At 30.9% G+C, this 14,395-nt stretch overlaps 1 protein-coding gene across 2 annotated transcripts in view; it reads right to left on the reverse strand.

Annotated features, from left to right (window-relative positions):
• Window positions 1–10,885, reverse strand: part of LOC111517848 (uncharacterized) — a 57,917-nt gene extending 47,032 nt beyond the window's left edge. The window contains exon 1 of one of the 2 annotated variants that reach the window (XM_023174135.2): window positions 10,642–10,885. In XM_023174135.2, coding sequence (XP_023029903.2) covers window positions 10,642–10,656 — 15 coding nt within the window. In that variant the 5' untranslated portion in view covers window positions 10,657–10,885. Of the gene's footprint in view, window positions 1–10,494; window positions 10,533–10,641 lie in introns of those variants that run through there. The other variant, XM_074183180.1, reaches the window with a different exon arrangement.
• Window positions 10,886–14,395: the final 3,510 nt, after the last annotated feature.

A 14,395-nucleotide genomic window follows, 5' to 3' on the forward strand; every position in this document is an offset into this window, starting at 1 on the left:
TAGGTCCTCGATGTGGAAAATGTCTAAAGTTTGTTCTGTTTTCGAAAAATGGCGCAGTCAGTAACATCAGACCAATTTCTACAGTATACAATTTTTTCAAAGTATTTCTGAAAAGGACATTCCACGGTCATGTAGGTAATATTATTTGACCTAATCAATACGAGTATGAAAGGACCATCAACTGCTACCAGCTTCTAGCAGTCACTCGATGGCGCAGTGAGTAGGATTAGACCGATTTCTACAATATACAATTTTTACAAACTATTTGAAGTTTTTCTGGAAAGTTCATTCCACGTTCATGCAAGCAATATTAATCATTCCGTTCAACACAACTTCATGAAAGGACCATCAACTACTATCAGCCTTATAGCTGTCATTCAATTGTTGATGACGTCAAAATTATCTATTTACAAGTTTCGACCGGATCTTGAGAGGTCAATGTTAATGAAGTATTTTTTATACGAAGTATTTAGGAGATTACCTCAATAGGGATATGAGCTGAAATAAGTACTCTCATCAATCAATTATTGTAAAAGCGAAATGGTAGTTATTATGTACGGAAGCGCAGAAGGGCCACATATTTTTATTTGTTTCTTGCAAATTACGACTTAGAATCTCGAAATTTCGACTTTAATCTCGTAATTTCAAAATTTCGACTTTAATCTCGTAATTTCAAAATTACGACTTTAAACTCGAAATTTCGACTTTAAACTCGAAATTTCGACTTTGAAGTCGTAATTTCGAAATTACGAGATTAAAGTCGAAGATTAAAGTTGAAATTTCGAGATTAAAGTCGAAATTTCGATTTTAAAGTCGAAATTTCGAGTTTAAAGTCGTAATTTTGAAATTACGAGATTAAAGTCGAAATTTCGAGATGAAAGTCAAAATTTTGAGATTAAAGTCGAAATTTCGAGATAAAAGTCGAAATTTCGAGATTCAAAGTTGTAATTTCCAAGAAACAAATAATAAAAATATGGCCCTTCTGCGCTTCCGTAATTATGCAATTTTTCAATTGAAAAGTATTTTATTTGCTGGGTGGAAATGAATATACAGGGCTATTCAAATTCGTTTCTGTACATGGTGATCTCGTAAACGATAAGAGATAGAGTGTCGGTTAAATTATGGCAAAGTTGCGTATTTCAGAAAAACTTGGGCCAACTGCATCTTTAAATTTTTGAATACGGACCTGTATTTTTTGTTGTAGTTTTTGGATCGTAGACGTTCACTTCATACTGAGAAATTAAATTCAATTTTATATTTCGGGAATTTTCAGTCTACGATCCAAAAACTACAACAAAAAATACAGGTCCGTATTTAAAAATTCAAAGATAGGGGTGGCCCAAGTCGGATGACACCCTGTATAAAAGATTCATGGATATATTCTGAGAACCCACATCAAGTGCCAATAGCAAAATGTGGACAGATTTTTGAAATGTCTGCGAATAAAGAAGATATAGGCAAAAAAATAATTTGGGATTTTTTTGTTTTTCCTGTATATCTCAAGAACCAAAAAAGCTATATTTGATTTCTTTACATCATTGAATAGGTCTCTAAAATATACAACTTTGCCACAATTTAACTGACACTCTATCTCTTATCGTTTACGAGATACCCATGTACAGAAACGAATTTGAGTAGCCCTGTAATAAACACATTAAGCAATCAAAAAGTTCAACGTGCAAACAGTTGAACGAAAATGTCTTTTTATTTACTTAATTTTTGGGAAAGAACGGTTACAGCTTTCTACTTATCCATCCTGATACAAAAAAATGTGGGAATCTTCCAGAGAAAGACAGAAAGCAATTTATTTCAAAATAAACTCTTAACAAAGATGTGAATTGAATAGGACTTCTCAGTAACATTTTTTGAAGAATATCCAAATTTTCAGATGCCGAAACGATAATACAGAATTCATAAAATGCTGAAGAATTTTTTGGGACCATTTCACATGTAACGGTGTCGTTAATAGACAATTTTATTTCAGAAACTAGTTTCGCGCATTATAAAAACGGTTGCCCACATTGATAACGAAACTGATAATGGGTCACTGACTGCCATTTCTAACAACCCACGACGAAACAAGAAATATGTCTAACGATTTGGATTTAGATAGAAGCGGGATATGGCGTTTATATAAAAAGCACCAACTGAAATCATTCAAACCAAAATTTTTGTACACTCTTGGACGTGGTCATCTGAAAAGGAATTGAATAACGATGTTAGTTATCAGAAATGAAGAATTTGACGACATTTACTATCAATCGTGTGGCTTTATCTTGAATTGTTAGATCTTGGTCTTGAGATGGTTCACGTTTTGTTATAGATTGCAGAAACAATATTCTCAAAAGGTTATTATTAGTAGATTTCTGAAATATGTAAATTATTCTTCCAAACTGATATACTTTCAGTATTTTAGCATGATTCAGTTAGTTTCCAAATGAACTTGAATGTGATAAGAGTTGAGTTAGCAAATTATAAATATATAATTTTCATTCATATCTGTGGATTGTGGAAAGTTACTTCTTTGCATGATTTACACATCTTTGTATAGAGTTACTTCTTTTGAAACTGATTGCTCCCTTATCTTTTATTTAGTGTATTGTGTAGGAATCCTGTGAATGATATCTGATTCAATTCCATAACGGATGTTTGGAATACAAAATTAGTAGAGAAATGTGTTTTTTGTAAAATGCAGTGTTCATATAAAATAATTTTCTTTCGTGTAATTCAATGTTTATATGAAAGTAGCTGTTTCAGGGGGGCTTTTCCTCTCAGTTTGTACTTATAATGCTCTGTTTGGAACGTTTGGTGTAGTAATAGATATTACTGGAGTTTTTCTCAACACAAAACCGTTATTTTAACACCTCGACACGTGTTTCGATCACCAAGTGATTATCTTCAAGAGAATGATCAAAAAAGTTTGGTGAACCGAAAATATTTCTATTATATTGAAGTGAGCTTCACTCAACAGTCATTGTTTGATTTAGGAAAAGCTAATGTTTACTTCGATAAAAGAGTAGTAGCTTATTACTTTATTACTGAAATGATTGAATAAATATTATTCCCTCACAGACGCCACTGACAAGAATGCAAAATGTGGTTGTACAGAAAACAGTTGACGCATTTAAGTTACGAACTACGTTTCTCAAAAATATCTAGGATCATACTCAAGTAGTCATATAAAAATTATCAAAACCCTAGCACACAGTATTTCAAAAGTTAAGCCCAAATATGAGCATGTTATTGATAAATACTCTGTATGATTTTGCTTTGTGAATGATTTGAAAATTGATTAATCTCCTGGAGCTGACCAAATAGAGAATGGTTTTTTCTTGTCTCAATATTTCTATTCCCAAAATATTTTGGGTTATACTCAAGTTATCATAAAAGACATTATTAAACTTCTACATTCGGTGATTCAGAAGTTGGACTTTCAGTAACGGTTACATCAATCAATTCATTCAGGATATTAGTTCATATGAAATAGCGTACCCAAAATATAACTAGTAATGAACACCCCGTATATCTGTGCTTCGTAAATAATTTTAAAATTGATTCAGCTCCTCGAACTGACCAGAAAGATACAAGTTTTTCTTATTCTAACATATTCGTCCATAAAAAATTCTGAAATTGTTTCTATTTACATCAAAGAGTGTAAACTTTTACGACTGAACATATATGTGTGTCTGTATCTCAGATACAGACACTTCCTCTATGAACACTTTGTAAGCTGATTTTATTGGAAAAAAAAGGTTGTTATATGAAGTCAGGAAAGCGAATTAACAAAATAAACATGATTCATTCATTGAAAGTAATTGGCGTTCGGACAGATTTCACTTTCTATTGGTTTAGTCCAAATAGAGATATTCATAAGTGCATCCACAACCAATTAGGAAGTGAATAACGAGAAAGAAGTATCATTTATCAATGTTGGATTAAATGTTTATATTAGTTCAATTGTCGAAAGTTGTGAAAGATACAAAAAATTGAATTTAAACACTTTATAGTTTTAAACATGCTTCACATATATCGAATCTTGCATTTTACAAACATATAGTTTCAGTTACAAAGTTGATGATTTTTTATAACTCACTGTTTGATATGTGTTCCTAATTTTCCCAATTAAAATGTTTAACGTGCGATTTAATTCGAAAAAGAAGTAATTTCGACACTAATCGCAATTACTTTCGATTGCGTTTAACTGTTTTGCTGACCTGAATGGTTTCGAACGTTTAAGAGTTCAAGATTATTTTATTATTCTTACATCATTGTTGGATTACCTGGTTGAATTTAATTAGATTGGCTCCAAGAAATGTTATGGAAATTTATGACTATTTTGTAGATTTAGGCATCTATATATAAAAGTTCCAGTATAATTTTTTTCGGATATGTATGATCCCCAATGCAGCAATCCTGGAAGTGCCGAATCACCGTCTTCAAAAAACAGAACGTTGCCCAAAATATATGTCAATAACCTTGTTTAATCATGTACAAAACTCCTACAAGAATCTTCCTTTGAATAAATTCAAAATAGTAGTCAAAAATATCTTATTAAAAAATCGTAGTCTATATATGAGAGACACAGATTTTGACTGATATTCATATATTATATTTTATCAAACCACTTTGTTTTTTAATGCTTTTAGATTTACTTATGTTTGATATGTAATCTGCAATCTGTTTAAAATTTATGTTTCTTATTTGTATTATCGAAAATTCCATGGACAAACTGTTTCCTGACAACTGACTTGTTCTGTATTATGTAAGAAATAGATATAAGAACCAATATCAAATAATTAACCATCATTACTATTATATTGAGTCCTTTTACATGCTTTCTTACACTTGTTACATCAATAACTAAAAAAAAAATCTGTTTAAAATCTGTTTTTTCGGTAATCAGCTGTCGCCCCTACACGAACGACAACTCTCAGAAGTTGAGAAACTTGTGCGAGTAAGGACTAACGAGGTCTTATCTTTTAACATGTGATTCGCAACACGGTTGCAGAATCATCCCAGCTTCAATCAGATAAATTCTCTCGAGAAAAATATCTCGTCTAGGCAGGAATCGAACCCACAGGCTGAATTTGACCGATGGCATGGGTTATGTGAGACAATAACCCCATGTTTCATATTCGTTTACTGTTTGTTGTACTCGTTTTCCATAAAATTTGTTTTACTATTGATTGATTTCATTTTATTGGTAATTTCAGAAGTAAAAATCAATCTTCAACTTAAAATTGTATGCTGTGTGCATTTTTGAAATTTTCATAGATTTTTATTCATAAAAGTTTATGATCTATGTTTTATATATGGTTATTGAAAAGAACGACATGAAAGTTTCTCAAAAATTACAATAAAACTTTTACTAATATATCTTGGTAAGCAAATTTTTATATCAGTGGCGTAGCGAAGGGGGAGAGGTCCGGGGAGTCCAGTGCTGTAACTAAGAGCATTATTCTGTTAAATTAATTTATGTAATGTTAAACGTTATGAATATATTTCAACTATTGCTCTACACCAGTGGTTCTCAACCGGTGGTCCGCGGACCACCGGTTTTGATTTGGGAATCAAAACTGCCCTCGTTGAATCCTACCTGCGTTATGGATTACCGTTTTGGGGAGTAGGCATCAGCACTTTTGTCTGTATTAGTACTGCAGAAACGAGCTATCAGGTATATGCGTAAGATTAAACCTCGTGTTTCGTACAGACACAAATTCGTTGAGCAAAAGATTTTAACAGTGATTGCTTTGTTCATTTTGGAATCGGTTTGCCTTATTTACAAAAATATCTCCCTATTTGAGGCTTTATTTCATTCATATAGCACACGTTCCACCGCGTTGAAATTGCCAATTCCTTTAACAAATTTGTTTAAGAATTAATTCTATTTATTACAATGGGTTCAAGTTGTTTAATCATTTTCCCTCAGATATAAGACAGGCAAATTTGACCAACAAAATGTTTAGAATTAAAGTAAAAACGTTTTTGGCTGATAGACCCTATTATAATTTGCAAGAGTTCTATAAAGATACATTATCGTGACAAAATGTGCATATTTGAATTTAGGTTATATAAGATTTTGGTTTATACTCTTGTTTGGATATAAATGTTTCATTGTCTGGTGCAATGGGTGCGTTTATTCATGTAATATTATATATAAGTATATATGTTTATATGCCCATTATATAAGTATTTTTAAACAAGTACAACCATGTTGATACAAAATTTCGGCGTTGAACTATAGGGTATGTTCTAACTTTACTTTTTTGTAGGTGTTTTTATATTCACATTTTATATTTCTATGTTTACATTTGTATTTATTTTTCACAAGCTTTGTCCACAAGATTTATTCCTAATGACTAAAAAGTATATTATTATTTTTATTATTATTAATATTTCAGTGAATATTTATTCAATTCATTCAAAATTAACGTCATTTGAATCAGTACACTTTTGCCAACGTAACACTAGTTTATCGATTTTGTCAGCACAAAAATTGTGTACTCGTCGATGAAGTCAACGAACGCCGTTTTTGCTTGGTCCTGACTATTAGTCAGGTTCTATTAGTGGAAACAGAAGAACATACCTCGAAACGTGACAATTACTGTTAAACATTCAGATCGTGGGACACCCACTTTCCGAGCTTTTTGACCTTTCCTCCTATGCGTTTTGAACCATCAAAAACCGCATGAGAGCTGACCCCCAGTTATCCCGCCGTCCCTAGCACCGTTTGTGATGGGTCAGGCACCACCAGTGTTCACAAATCCTTGTCCTGGATTACTGTAGGTCGACCACTTCGGGGAGCATCTTCGATGAAAGGAACAGAATTTTGAAACAACCTTATAGTAATTGATGTATTGTACTTTCTCCCGAATCTATTGAAAGGAAGATTTTTATTGGGATATAATCAACCAGTTAACTATTTATTATTTTACAAGAAGAAATAGTTGTTTTCGTAGTATCCTAAATGTATCCAATGAAAGCCGTGAATATTAAACAATCTAAAACAAATTTTGGTTTCCTAATAACAATTCCATGAGATTTCACTAAATATCACTTTATACTTGGTGTTCATTGTTTTCAACGAAAGCAGGGACTTTATACTTTCTCGGCAATTAGCGCGATCACTTCTTTACCAACAATTATTGAATCTTTCTTCAATTGCAGAAAAATTTATTGTCAGGAAAGTGTAAAATCATTCAAATTGGTAACTTTCTATCATTGGGTGGTTGACTTTATGAGTATTTGTTACATTTGGCAAAACATGAGTTTTCTCTTTCGAATAAGTTTCAATTTACTATTCATAAAGAGGTGACAACTCGTCAGTATAGAAACATCCACTTTCAGTTTCATTCAACTCAATTTTGTTGACCTTAATTCTGTTTGTGGAGAGTTCAAGACTGACTCGTCACTATTATATCATTAGAAATTTAACGCTTTGTGGATATTAGGAAGGAGATAAACGAGGTGTAAAGACTGTTTTATTGGCAGGTGCCACGGTCAGGGCACCTCATGAGTATTGAGAGCAGTTAGCAATTCAGGGATAGATTGCACAGTTGAATTTATATCGAAACATGAGCTTTCAGAACTATTGTATCAATTAGATTTTAGAGTATAGTGAAAAGTATCCGCATCCAACTATCTTCCTTCAATGCTTCAAAAGATGGATTGCACAGTAAAATTCATATTGAAGCATGAGCAACCAGAAAAAGATTGATGTATTGTATCAATTAGATTTCACCTTCTAAGTATAGTGGAAAGTATCCGCATCCAACTCTCTTCCTTCAGTGATTCAAAAGACAAATTGCACAGTAAAATGTATATGCAATGCTTCTGAAGATAAATTGCACAGTAAAATTCATATTGAAATATGAGCAATCAGAAAAAGATTGGTGTATTTTATCAATTAGATTTCACCTTCTAAGTATAGTGAAAAGTATCCGCATCCAACTCTCTTCCTTCAATGATTCAAAAGATAAATTGCACAGGAAAATGTATATGCAATGCTTCTGAAGATAGATTGCACAGTAAAATTCATATTGAAACATGAGCAATCAGAAAAAGATTGAAGTATTGTATCAATTGAATGTCACCTTCTAAGTATAGTGGAAAGTATCCGCATCCAACTCTCTTCCTTCAGTGATTCAAAAGACAAATTGCACAGTAAAATGCATATGCAATGCTTCTGAAGATAGATTGCACAGTTGAATTCATATTGAAACATGAGCACTCAGAAAAAGATTGAAGTATTATAATAATTAGAGTTTACCTTCTGAGTATAGTGAAAAGTATCCGCATCCAACTCTTTTCCTTGAATGCTTCAAAAGAGGCAAGGGAGAAAGGGGGTTGATTCTCTCAGGAAATCCGAAGATTGAAGCATTTTGTGAGTAAGTGAACGCTATCTGTTCAAAAAATAAGGTGAAATTGTACCTCTCAACAATAAACTAAACATGCTAAACAGCTGAAAAAGTAAACATTTATTTCAGACAAGTGTAACAACATAAAAAATAAAAAAAATGCTTTTCAAATGTATGTAGCCCGTGAAATTTGAACATTCATCTTATTTTTCTACAGTCCACGTACTGGAGATCAGCAGTTTCCGAAATAATGAGAGGTTAACTTGATTGCATCTTCTGCATATTTTAGAAAAGCTGAATTCATCAAAAGATTTCGTTAAATTCGTTCAAATACATAGTGTATCTCCTCATGGCACCAAGTAGGTTGACAAGAGTGATTCAGTTCTAGTATGAGAGCAGGGTTTGGACTGGACTCTCCAACAGTTATTTGTGAATGTATCAAAGAATTATTCATTGAAGGGCACCACATTGATATCTAAATCTTCTACACTGAACATGTTTCAATAACTTGAGTCTCTCACCTTGACTCGTAAAGTGACACAAACACCGGTTCAAAAAGTTAATTACAACATAATTCCAGATACTTCCAGTTTCAATCCCAAACTCCGTTTTGACCAATTATATCCAACGATTGATTTATATTTATTGAATGGTTAGAAATTTATTAACGTATTTATTTCTTCTTATGAATGGAAAAGATTATCTTCAATGAGGATTAATTGTATTCATTCGTTTTTCACCAATGATTCGATTCCTCACGCAGTTAATTCAAGTACGAAAAACAAGAGTTTTCAAGTATCTCATTAACAAATTTCTATTATTCGTGATAATAATTAGAAATTTTTATAATAAAGACTTCATTTTCAGTACGCGTTTCACTACATAGTGGCATCCTCAGTTAGGCTGTCACTCTACACTACTTCAGAATATAATGTATGAAAATCATTGACCCCAAGGAATAGGGATTACTGATTGATAAACCGGTTGTTTTAAGAATAGTAGGTACAAAGCAGGTAAGTATTGCCATTAATGATTCGACTAATTGTATGACATCTTTCATAAAAACAGTGGGGAGAAATTAACTTCTTGTTGGTCGTTTAATAACAAATCAGGTGTCTACAAACTAAAATATGTCTCGTACCAAAAAGTTTATATAAGAAAAACATCTAGAAATTTCAAGACCACAATATCTGAACACAAAAAAATTTTGAACTAAAGAAAATCAATTCAAACTATGCATGCATGGAAAACCACCACAACTTTAACAAAAATCACAACGTACTAAATACAGAAAATGAAGGAAAAATCAAAAAAGCTGGAATTTCCAGAAATTATTGAACCGATAAAATTTCCTATCGAAAGAGCTTGTTATTGAACAACCAACGAGAAATTAATTTTTCACCACTGTCAAATCAATATTCATGGAAAATTGTGAAAAATTGTAATTAATATCATAAATAATGTTATTGATTCTTACCGAGAAACGAGTCAGTGTATTCAGAAAACAAATTGATTGCTTCCTTCCTTTCTTTGGAAGATTCCTACTTTTTTGTATCAAGATGGGGAAGTAGAAGGTCATGAACTTTTTTTCCAAGAATTAATCTCTCATAAAAATATACCTTTCCAATTTTAACAAATTTCTATAATGACTTTTTGAATCAAATAGTTCACTCTCAATAGTAATTCGATGGAAAATCTGATAAAGTACAAAAAATTTGATATATTCAGGCATTATCTCGACATTATACATAGTTTCGAAGACAAATATTCCATAATCATTTGAAAATCTCCATAATAATTTCATCAGACATATTTCAGAAATATTATTATATTCATTCATTTTTTCAATGTATTTTGAATTTATATAATCACTTGCACTACTTTAAATTTTGTTTCATAGCACAATTTCAGCAATTTCATATTATATTCAGTGTTATTTCTCTTAAGAAAAGTTTTTGTTAAACTCCCCTTTCAATAAAATAAACCTCACCAACAAAAACCCCATGTCGATACCGTAAAACCTCCCTTTCGATATTGTTTCGTTACACACTTTCAGCCATTTCATATTATATTTATAGTTATTTCTCTTGAGAAAAGTTATTTTGTTAAACTTCCCTTTTATTGAAATGAAACTCACCTTCAAAAACCCCATGTCGATACCGTAAAACCTCTCTTTCAATTTTGTTTCATCACACACTTTCAGCAATTTCATATTATATTTAGAGCTACTTCTCTTGAGAAAAGTTATTTTGTCAAACTCCCCTTTTAATAAAGTAAAACTCACCTTCAAAAACCCCATGTCGATAACGTAAAACCTCCCTTTCGATTCGAGTCACAATATCGAACCACTCCGATCACTCTGATTTCGAAAAAGTTATAGAATCAGTAACGCCGCTACCGGTGAATCCGTACACGCAGTACGAACGAATCTCCAGCAGTCTCTTGGGTTAACCGTCTGGTCGCGAGTCGAAATCACTGAATGAAACTCCGGTACGATATCGAGCCACCGGAGTCTCGTTCACTTTCCACCTGTTTCTTGTCCACGTATGGTCTAGTGGTCGGTGGTCGACCCACTTTCGATGGGCACTCGACGGCGCGGATGCTCATAGGGTTTGCAGATGTTTATAGACATCATGGAGCCTGGTTCTTCCGGAGGCGAGAGGACCAGCTTTTGTTGATATGTTTAGCCGTTCCCAGCAGCTGACTACGATAAATTGAAAAAGTGAATTGAATGTAGAGGTACATAAACTATAGAAACGTAATGATTCGTTAAGCTCAAAATCAAAAGTTCTTAATATCCACGTAGACAGTTATGGGTCATTCAACAACGTGAACAAACAAAATTGTAGAATTTGGCTCTGAACCAATCCACATGAAACAAAAGAGCGTCCAATGCATCTCGAAAAAGTCACTGTTTGATGTGGATTTTGAATTTGGGCTGGCGGCGGAAATGCTGAAATATTGCAGTCCTTTCATAGATAGTTATTTGCTGTATTGATAAATCATATTTCCTGTTGTATGGAAGAGCTCCGTTGGCATACCTATTCAAAAAAAAAGTAATCCTAAATGCTCTATCTGAAATTTTCGAAAAATTTCTTCATTCTCAAATTTATGATCAATTCGTTTCAAAAAAGTTACTCCCTGATTGTCAATGTGGCTTCAGACCTGGAAGAAATACTGAAACATCTTCAGCAACTGTAACGACTGATATTTTAACAGCCTATGATCAAGGTTTAAATAGTGTTTTGGTGTTACATGATTTTTTCAAAGCTTCCGATACCATTATAGTCTAATCAACAAGTTCAAAAACATGAAAAATAGAGATAAAGGTCCTAAAAATATGAGCGATAGCTCATTCGATTCGGAATCAACTTTAGAAAAATGTTTTTGAAGGATTTTGGTGCTGGTAAAAAATTGCAATTGTTGTTAACAAAATGAAATTTTAAAAAAATGGTATTTAGTTTTTCGTTAATAACTCAAAAAATAATAATATTTAAGCAATTTTGAGAAAATTTCGTTAAAGAGGAGAAAATTTCCGATAAAAAAGTCCCACTCCCGAAACTCTATCTCTCTATCTCTCTATCTGACGTTAAATATAGTGTTTCGCGCGGCTGTTACGGCATGAGCGCGCTGCCGCTAAAGAGAGTTTATCAAAAGAAATAATTTTTTTATAACATAAAATTTCATTTTAAAAAATCTAGTATCTTCTTAACACTTGAATGAATCGAGTCCCGTAGAAAAAAAAGTTTCATCACCATTTTTCAAAAAGTTATTCAATTGTTAACTAACAAATTTTTCCCAATCTCCGTTGGCATAAATAATGGGATAAAAGGTATAAATAAGTGGCCTATTTTTTTCACATTAAACAATGGCAGTTATTAACATAGGATATGAATTTTTTACGTAATTTGTTTATTAAATTGTTTTAAACAAATAGAGGAATTCAATATTCTCAAAAAAAATGTATTGCTATTCTATTGTCTAGAGATAATTATGATTAAAAAAATAATTTCATCTCAATTTCAATTTTTAATTGTTTAAAATCGATTTTTTTTATATTTAGATTGTTTAAATAATGAGTTAAGAAATAATTTCGCTTTTGAAAATCATAATTTACACTTTTAGATATTTTGGCAGGAAAATTGTTTTTTATTTATTATTTATTTGTTTATTAGTTTAACAATTTGATATAAACAAATATTGACCATTATTTTTTTCTAAAGCAGAAAAAAACTATAAAAACAGCTATATATAAAAAAGTGGCAAAACATTTTTTTTATTTATTATAATTTTATAATTTAATTGATTAAGTATATAATTTTTATGGCACTTTTTTATATAGCTGTTTTCATAATTTTTTTCTGCTTCAAAAAAAATATAACGTTGGTCAACATTTGTATATACAACAAATTGTTAAACTAATAAACAATTAAATAATGAATAAAAAAATGTTTTTCTTGTCAAACTATTCAAATGTGTGAATTATGCCAATTAGCTGAAACAGCTGTATACCAGTGGCTCTTGAATTGAAATCAATTTGGGAATGATCAAAAAGTACTAATCTATTTATGGAATTATTTTCCAGCAGCTTGACTGCATTAACCTTTCTCGATTTTATATATATATATATATATATATATATATATATATATATATATATATATATATATATATATATATATATATATACATATATATATATATATATATATATATATATATATATATTGATACATATATAAATCGATTTTGAACAATTAAAAATTAAAATTAGAAAAAATTTTCTTTTTCAAGAATCATAATCATCTCTAGACAGTGAAAGAGCAAAACAAATTTTTCGAAAATATTGAATTTCTCCATTTGTTTAAAACAATTTGTTTTGAACAAATTACGCAAAAAATTCATATCCCATGTTAATAACTGCCATTGCTCAATGTGAAAACAAACAGCTAAATATCAATTGGAAAATGAAATTTATCAACAATTTTTAGATATTTCATTTTGCAATGGTTATAAAAAATTATAATTGACAAATTAATAAATTTGTATGAACTTTCATCGCATGATCGTATGGAGTGTATATATATATATATATATATATATATATATATATATATATATATATATATATATATATATATATATATATATATATATATATATATATCAGAAGGAATCCACGAAGTTTAAAATTTATAGACCAATTATTCATACCTTTTATCCCATTATTCATGCCAACGGGGATTGGGAAAAAATTTGTTAGTTAACAATTGAATAACTTTTTGAAAAAAGGTGATAAAACTTTTTTTCTACGGGACTCAATTCATTCAAGTGTTAAGAAGATACTAGATTTTTTTTAAATTTTTAATATGAAGTTTTATGTTATAAATTTTTTTTTGATAAACTCTCTTTAGCGGCAGCGCGCTCATGCCGTAACAGCCGCGTGGAACCCTATTTTCAACGTCAAATTAAAATTATAAATAATGGAGATAGAGTTTCGGGGATCGGAAATTTCCTTCTCTTTAACGAGCTTTTTTCAAAATTGCTTAAATATTAATATTTTTTGAGTTATTAACGAAAAACTAAATACAATTTTTTTAAATCTTATTTTGTTAATAAAAATTGCAGTTTTTTACCTGCACCAAAATCCTTCAAAAACATCTTTCTAAAGGTGATTCCGAATCGAATGAGCTATCGCCCATATTTTTGGAACTTTATCATTATTTTTCATGGTTTTGAACTTGTTGATTAGACTATTAGTCATGAATTGCTTTGTGCTAAATTGAAAAAACAATTGAATGATGACTTGTCATCATGTAAATTGAACTTCGCCTTTTATCTTCTTATAATAAATGAACTGTACATAATTAATTTGCTTTAAATGTATTAGAAGATAATAAGGACGATATTATTATTATTATTATATTATGGCTTTGATAACAAATCAGGGTACTGAATGTGGAATTATTTCCTCAGACGTTCTCAGAGAATATTGGTTAATGATACGTACTCATCCGAACTTGATATTCTGTCCCGCA

This window comes from Leptinotarsa decemlineata, unplaced genomic scaffold (genome assembly GCF_025532065.1).
Source record: "Leptinotarsa decemlineata unplaced genomic scaffold, Ldec_3_MD MMD2_tig00026336_RagTag_RagTag, whole genome shotgun sequence".
NCBI classification, from domain to species: Eukaryota; Metazoa; Arthropoda; class Insecta; order Coleoptera; family Chrysomelidae; genus Leptinotarsa; species Leptinotarsa decemlineata.